Source organism: Pleurodeles waltl, chromosome 1_1 (assembly GCF_031143425.1).
Source record: "Pleurodeles waltl isolate 20211129_DDA chromosome 1_1, aPleWal1.hap1.20221129, whole genome shotgun sequence".
NCBI classification, from domain to species: Eukaryota; Metazoa; Chordata; class Amphibia; order Caudata; family Salamandridae; genus Pleurodeles; species Pleurodeles waltl.
Genome location: NC_090436.1, coordinates 144,811,820 through 144,820,058, shown reverse-complemented (window position 1 = coordinate 144,820,058; position 8,239 = coordinate 144,811,820). Strand labels below are relative to the sequence as shown.

Sequence of the window (8,239 nt, the reverse complement as noted above, 5' to 3'; positions counted from 1 at the left end):
CACTTACCAATTCACAGTTGCCTGCACTGCGGGGGAGCCACCGGCGCTGGGGTCCTTGCTGGCCTCTTCCAGTACTGATGCTGAAGAGCGGTGGGTCACTGTTTGAGCCCAAGGCGGATGAGGCACTGGACCCGCATGAGGCACTGGACCCGCTCCTTCTATTGATAAATTTTACCTCGTGCCTGAAACTTGGGTTGGACTAGTCATCCCCTGACCCTGCATTACATGCGGTTCCCTGCTCCACCTAACTTTTGCTTCTTTTGTCCCTGCTGCTCTCGCTGCATTACCCTACATGCCAGTTAAATGGATTGATTGATCTGGTCTCTTTGTCTCCCCATACCATGCTGCACTGGGCCCCCCTGTCTCTTTCTGGACCTAGTGAAAATATAGCTGAAGCATAATGATGTGTTGCAACTGAACTCTGACTCATTGACTACACCTCAGCAGTGTCTTGCTTCTAAAACAAGGCAACTCCATTGGGGCTGGTTACAGCACCACAGAACTTGCTTGCCTCCCTCTCTCACCTAGACAAACAAAGCTCATGCAGTCAAAATGGGCAGAAGAGATCCTAAGCAGCGACAGCCCACCTTCTATGCGGCGTGGACCTAGCGATGACAGCACTCCCCCCATGGTGCTGTGGGAACCACTTGCAAGGCCAACAACGATCCCCCTCTTGAGGGCACTGCTACAATTATGGCCGAACTGCAAGCTGGCTTTAAGGACACAAGATTTGATGCACTGACTAACCGTTTGCATTGCATGAATAAACGCCTCGATTGCCACGCTACCAGAATTTATGGGGCAGAATGCAGGATCTCAGAGACTTAAGACAGGAGTGCAGACCTATTGAAGCGCCTTGAAAGAGTTGAGCGAATCCTTAAAACAACTTCCACAAAAAATGAAGGTTTGGAGGCAAGGTCCTGCCAGAATAATCTGTGGCTCACTGGACTTGCCAAGACCTCTAACACTGGTCATATGGATCTATTTGTTGAAAAACTGTAATTGGAACTTTTTGGCAGAGACTCCTTTACTGATACCTTTGTTGCTGAGAGGGCACACATATTGCTTGGGCCACGACCAATACCTGGGGCACCACCATGGCTGATCATTGCTTAACTCCTCAATTTAAGAGATCGGGCCACAGCCCTATGCCTTGCTTGGGAGAAGGGCCCACTGCTGTACCGTGGCATTGCGCTGTCACTCTTCCCACATTACACTCAACTAGTCCAGGCTGCACGGCGTAAATTCGCTGACGTGAAAAACACTCTTCAGAAGCGAGGCATCGAATATGGTATGCTCTACCTGGTGCATCTGTGAGTGGGGATGGATGGTTCACGTTATGTGCTTCATACCCCAGCAGACACCATCAGCTTTTGCAAGCAGCATGGAATTGGTGGAGCCTGCTGGGAAGTTCACTGCCTTCTGGCTCTTTTACCGCTGCTGCACCAGACCCCCGGCTTCAGACCCTCTGGCTGGTATGCAGCCTTCCACAACGTGTTTGACCAGGCATGGCTCTATACATTTGTTATATGTGACGAGGCACCAACGATTTTGCTGTTTTATGACTCCCTGATGGTTGCTTGTTTCTTTTTTCCTCACACGCTTTGCTCAAATGGGTGCTGCTCCCTCGGGCATTGTCACCCCCCCAGGTGTATACCACTGTGGTTATTTTTTCAGAGCTTCTTGGGTTCTTTGGGGATTAACTGGCTATTGTTGAGGCTGGTGTGGGTGGGGGAGAGAATTTCATTCTGTTTATAAGTTTGTTAATTGAAGCTACACTTCAATTTTTTCATCTGGTATTCCATGGCTACACACCTTATTCTATGTATCGGATTCACCTTGGGCTCTCTGATGGCAGACACTAATGTGGGACCGATACTTACACTCACTGAGGTAAGTATCAATGACGTAGAATATCAGGGGCCTTAACAACCCGAGGAAAGGGAAACAGTCCTCCCGTACCTCCATATGCATAGTGTTAACCTAGCTTATTTACAGGAGACCCACTTATCACCATTTACTAACTCCACTTATGGCGCTCAATGGAGTTCTAATAGCTGTTTTCCCATTACAGTTCCTATTCTTCTGGAGTCTGTATTCTAATACACAAGATTGTACTGTTTGTGTTACAAGGGTGTGTTTCGGACCCTGAGGGGCGTTACCTATTGGTATTGGGGAAGCTAGCTGGTAAGTCTATGTTGGGAGAGAGTGACCAGACCAACACGCGTTCCTTGTGTGTGTAAAAGGCCGCTTTATTGGAACAGGTGCCCTTAAATCTACCCCACCTGGCCTTTGCCTTACAAAACTAAAACCTCACTAGACATCAATTCACCTGTCCCCACCCCCCCCCTCCCCTACCCGATCCCTCCCCCCTTTATTCTCGTCCTGTCTCCTCCTTCCTCTTGTCTCCTTTCTTTTCTCCGTTCCATCCGCTTCTTTGAACCTGTCCGCTAATGAGCAGTCCCCTGCCTGTCCCTGCCTAATTAATACTCCTTCCCGTCCTAATACCTGAATTGCCCTGCCAACTCCGTCCTCCACCCGAGCTTTAAATAGCTGCCCTGCAGCTCTCCCCGCCGCGGCCCGCACCTGTCCCAAGCGACAACCTACCCCAAAAGGACACCCGCTCCAACAAACCAACCTAATAAATTGGGAGGGAGGGAGGGAGGGAAAAGAAACAACTAGGAGCCCAAGACTAACGTCCCAGCCACCAGGTCACCTTTATCAAAATGGTGGACGGACTCTCAAAATGTCTGATTAAATAATGTCACCACCCCTCCCTTAACTGGCACCCCGGACGCCCAACCGCGTCGCGGGTCGTGCCACCTCCCCCAAAAACACCGGGGGGGGGGGGAACTCCTCGTTCCTTGTCCTCCCCCCGAGGCCCCATTGGGAGAGAGTGACCAGACCAACACGCGTTCCTTGTGTGTGTAAAAGGCCGCTTTATTGGAACAGGTGCCCTTAAACCTACCCCACCTGGCCTTTGCCTTACAAAACTAAAACCTCACTAGACATCAATTCACCTGTCCCCACCCCTCCCCTCCCCTACCCCGATCCCTCCCCCCTTTATTCTCGTCCTGTCTCCTCCTTCCTCTTGTCTCCTTTCTTTTCCCCGTTCCATCCGCTTCTTCGAACCTGTCCGCTAATGAGCAGTCCCCTGCCTGTCCATGCCTAATTAATACTCCTTCCCGTCCTAATACCTGAATTGCCCTGCCAACTCCGTCCTCCACCCGAGCTTTAAATAGCTGCCCTGCAGCTGTCCCCGCCACCAGAAAAGGCCCAGACTTTTCTGCCCCCCCCCAGGGCTCCTTGAACAAATTCTTCAACTGCTCCTTTACCTGCAACAGGTACAACTCCATCCCTATGAAAGACAAGTGTACCCCATCATCCCTAAAAAACTCGACATCCTCAAACTTTAAATCTACATGTTCCAAAAAAGGTTACTCCTCGACCTGCACAGAAACCTTTCATTTCTTTGTTAACCTTACGCCTGGCCCTCTCGATCGCTCCGGGCTTCCTCGCCCCTCTCCATACCCGACGCGGAACAAATGTCGTAAAAACTACATGGCAACCTTTCCACTGCTCCAACAAAAGCTGCAAGTCCCTTTTCATCATTTTCAACAGGTTTAAACCCGTGGTTCGCACTAAATCATTTTCCCCTAAATGAATAACTAACACGTCCGGACAATGCCCCCTGCCCCTTGCGGCTTGAAGTCGAGGCAACAGCTCCTTCTATAGCATACCCCCTTTTCCTATCCATCTAAACCGGTATCGCGCCGCATCTAAACCCAAGCTGTCCCCTATGGACGTCCTCCGAGCCTGTCGTTGTGCCCACTTTATAAACGAGTGTCCAATGACCCAGATTTCCAGATAATCCGCTTCCGGCCCCAATACAACACCTGAAAAAGAAAAAACAGGTATGAAGCCAATCAAACACAATACTTTCACACCTTAAACCTCCCAACCCGTACGTAACGCCTAAAACAATCTGATTTCCATCTCCCCAGGGCCATCAGCTCCTCTCTGCTCCATCCCTTGTTCCCCGCCTCAGTGGCCACTCTGATCCTAAAGGAGTGCGTGCCAAAGATCATTGCGTCCAGGCCAATACTGGCCATCCCTTTCCGCAAAACTGCTAGCAGCTGTGCCGCGGACACCCTTCTATCATCCGCATGACAAAAAACCTGACCGTCCAAAGAAGGAGCCCCCTCCCGCAAACGGCCCCCCCAAAAAACTGGGCAAATATACCTAACTGGATAAGGCCTAAGGTATACCGTAACCCCCAAACCTTTTTGATCTGTCTTCGAATGCCGAACGCGCAACGCCAAGTCTTCCCCCCCTTGCCGGACATCACTCCATCTGATCCCCGACCTCCCTTGCAACCCCAGCAACTCCGCCGCGCGAAACGCCCCGAAAAACAGCCACACCATCAAGGTTCTGAAGATTAATGTCTCATATCCATCATAGCATATCTCCCCCAACACCGGTAGCAATAACTTTAAAATTGCTATAGATATTGGTTGCCGCACACGCCCCGTCGCCCCCAACGATTTCTCCCAACCCTGGAGAATCCTCATACCCAGTTCCCCTGCCGAGGGAGGGTAACCCCAAATTAACTTCCCCATAAATCCCAGCGCCGACAACTTACCCGAAATCGTGACTCTGGACTGCCCTTTACCAATTAAATCCATTATAAATTGCACCACATCTTCCACGACCTCTTCCTGCCTTACCCGTCGCCGAGCCCCAGATCCTAGGAACTCTTTCCATGCTTTCGCATAAGCCCGCCGTGTAGACGGAGCCAGAGATTTCATAACCAGCCGTAGCATCCGTGATTGCCTACTGTCCAGAGCACCTCCGGCATGTAGATTCTTCTCAGCGCGACACCCGTGGTTAATCCATGGAACCGTTCCCACTGCGAACGAGACAAAGCATCCGCTATGTCATTATTCGCCCCCGGCACATATCTCGCTATAAAATGTATGTCATGCCGCAGGCATTGCAGAACAAATACATGCATCAACTGTAAAACCCCTGCTTCACGCGCCGACTGCCGATTCACCAACTGCACCACTGTCATGTTATCCACCCGGGAAAGCACTCGCGAATGCTGCAGTTCCGAACCCCATAGACAAACCGCCACAATCAATGGGAAAAGCTCTAAAAACGCGATGCTGCGACCCCCGTGCTTCCACTCGCTCGGCCATTCTTCCGCACACCAACGACCCTCCCAGTACAAGCCAAACCCATAGGCTCCCGCCGCATCTGAAAAAAGCTGGACATCCCATTCGCAATCCCGACACGTCTTCAGGGGAATGCCATTAAAGGATTCCAAGAACTTTGCCCACATGCGCAAATCTTCATGCACCTCCACCTTCAACCGCACATGATGATGCGGAAGTGCGTGCCCCGATAGCGCCAACGAAAGTCGCCTGCAAAATGTCCTTCCTGCGCGCACCACTCTGCACGCAAAATTCAAGTGGCCCAACAGCACCTGAACTTCCCGCACTGTGACCTTGCTCCGGCCCAGCATTCCAAAAATCCGCTCCATCATGTCTGCTTTTTTGTCGGCCGGCAATCTGGCCATTCCCTCCACCGTGTCCAGTTCTATCCCCAAAAAAGACAGCGCCGTAGTTGGCCCCACTGTCTTCTCGGGAGCCAGGGGCACTCCCAGGTCTCCCATTATTTCCACAAAGCCGCTCAGCACCGCCGCACAAAGCGGGCTGTCCGCCGGCGCTGCAAAGAAAAAGTCATCCAAATAGTTTGTTACCCATTGGTGACCCGTCATCCTCTGGAAAATCCACTGTAGAGCCGTGCTAAAACGCTCAAACAGGGCACACGAGCTAGAGCACCCCATTGGCAAAGCCTTGTCAACATACCAATTTCCTTGAAACTGTATGCCCAACAATTCAAAGTCATCTGGATGAACCGGAAGCAGCCGAAATGCCGACTTCACGTCGGTTTTTGCCATCAGAGCCCCGGGGCCCAACTGCTCAATCATCGCAACCGCTACATCAACCGACGCATATGACACTTTAGTTACCTCCTCCAGAATGAAATCGTTGACGGACGTTCCCTCCGGCCACGATAAATGATGAATCAGCCAAAACTGCCCTTTTTCTTTTTTGGGCACTACCCCAATGGGGGACACGATGAGATTCTCCAACGGCCAATCTGAGAAGGGGCCCGCCATGCGACCTTCTCGAACCTCCTTGCTCAACTTCTCTTGCACCATCTCCTCCTTCCCGCGAACAGACCTCAAATTTTCCGCCCATCGCCGCGGACCTTGATAACCCGGCCAAAAACCGACCCGAAAGCCCCGTACCAACAACTCCGCTTCCCCCGGCCTGTCATATCCCACCAAATAAATCTCCAACAAATCCCCCTTAACCGGCGTAAGAGCCCTTACTCGCCACCCCTTGCCGCTGACGCTGCCCGTCTCGACCACCATAGCTAGTGCCCGGGCCCCCACTCTGGGTTCCCCCCGAGCTAGTTGCGTTTTGGTGGCCGCCACATAAAGTGACCGGATGTCTCCCCGCACACTTGGAGCACTCGTGCCGGAACTTGCAGTACTCTCTGGTACACAGTCCCTTATTATAGTCCCAGCAGGCTCTCGTTCGACCGGACCCGACGTTGTTGGACCTGCCTGGGCTAGAGCCCCCTGACCCCACCCCTTGGGTGGGGCGCTCCCGAAAGGGCCGATATATTATTGGCAAGCCGCTAGCTGTGAAAACGGTCTTTCCAAATTTTGCGGGACCCATGGTGTGCTGCCACAGATCAGAATCAATTTCTCCCCACTGCACCTCCGAATCCGCCGACAATCGCGCTCTGAATTCCTCATCATACTGCCGCCACGCATAACCACCGTAGTTGAGCAGTGCCTTTCGTATAATATCCATGTACTTAAACAATGCGACCGACCTCTCTGGAAACCGCTCGCAATAAACACTAGCGAAAATCAGGAAAGCTGCCGTCCAATTCTCTATGGTTACCGGCACTTTCGGTCGCTTGGAAAGCTCCCACTCTTCTTCTTTATAGCCTTCCTTCGCCCTGACCTCCCTATGCAACAATTTAAGTATATCAATATATTCCCCTTTCCAAATCTTCTCTTTCGTCGCCGACGTTAAGTGCGCCCCAAGCGGTTTAGCCGTCCCCATGTATGGCAGCTTGACCCGTTTCGCCACCGGCTCCTTCTCCTTCTCTTCTTTAGCTTTCCCCGCCCCTTTGTCTTCTACACTTCCCTCTCCTCCCTTACTGGTATCCGCATTCCGATCCGCCGCGCTGTCCGTAGACACCCCCATATCCTGCACATAGACCTCCTTCACCAAACGCACTGACTCCTCTCTCGCCTCCGACGCTACAGACACCATTGATGCTGACGACACCTTACCTGGAGACAAAAGCGGGGGCCGCTCCTGTACCTTCCACTCTTCTCCTCTTATCCTCTCCTGGGAACCGCCCCTATGCCGTCGACCTGCATGCGTCACCTGCAACGACTTACGGACAGGGTTAGACACTCCCCGCCCCTGCCGCTCCCACCACTCAGTCTCACTTCCACTAGTACGCAGCTCCCCCTCCTCGAGACTCACATCGGACATCCTTTCCTCCCTGGCCGACCCTCTCCGCCCTCCCTGCTCACCATGACCACCACACCAAGCACAACCCGCATACTCCCTTGCGTTCACAACCCCTTTTTGTGCCGGGCCCGGACGTTGCTCCTCCCAAGCTGCGGCGTCGGGGGGCGCATCACCCACACCGCCACACCGCCCAGAAGAAGCGTCCGCAGCCCTCCGCCGTCGTCCACGCCGTCCTGACGATGCCATCCGGCTAGCCGCCCCAGGGACAGCCTTCACTTCTTCCCAGGGTACCAGAGCCGCCCCTTGCTCACCTGGGTCCTCCTCGTCAAAATCCAACGGGCCCTGCCCAACAAGGTCTGGTGTAATAGGTAACAAAAATTCCCCCCTTTCTTCCCGCACCTTACCTATTTCCCCACCTATATCTCCTCCCTCCCCACTGCTACCTTCTTCTTCCCCAGACGTACCCCCTCCCCGTGACCCATAAACCATCCCGGGGGCCCCTTTAGTCCCTGCTGTTGAAGCGCCCTCCCCGCCTGACCAGGAATCCCCCACCTCCCCAGACACCCCCTCCTCATCACTACTGCTCCAAACCAACATGGTGGGCCATTTCCTTGAAACTGGGACCCTAGGGTCCCTTTGCTCCTTTAACCCAACTGTTTCCAACTGAG

General features: G+C 52.9%; 1 protein-coding gene across 1 annotated transcript; it reads right to left on the bottom strand.

Annotated features, from left to right (window-relative positions):
• Positions 1-3,078: 3,078 nt before the first annotated feature.
• Positions 3,079-6,297, bottom strand: LOC138298619 (uncharacterized). The gene is made up of 2 exons (XM_069237022.1): positions 4,728-6,297; positions 3,079-3,896 (listed from the first exon to the last, which is right to left on the bottom strand). The coding sequence occupies exon 1, from the start codon at positions 6,227-6,229 to the stop codon at positions 4,805-4,807; it is 1,425 nt and encodes a 474-aa protein (XP_069093123.1). The 5' UTR covers positions 6,230-6,297; the 3' UTR covers positions 3,079-3,896; positions 4,728-4,804.
• Positions 6,298-8,239: the final 1,942 nt, after the last annotated feature.

Bases quoted from the DNA above. Each gene is read 5' to 3' on its own strand.
- LOC138298619 (XM_069237022.1), bottom strand. From the start codon at position 6,229: ATGGTGCAAGAGAAGTTGAGCAAGGAGGTTCGAGAAGGTCGCATGGCG.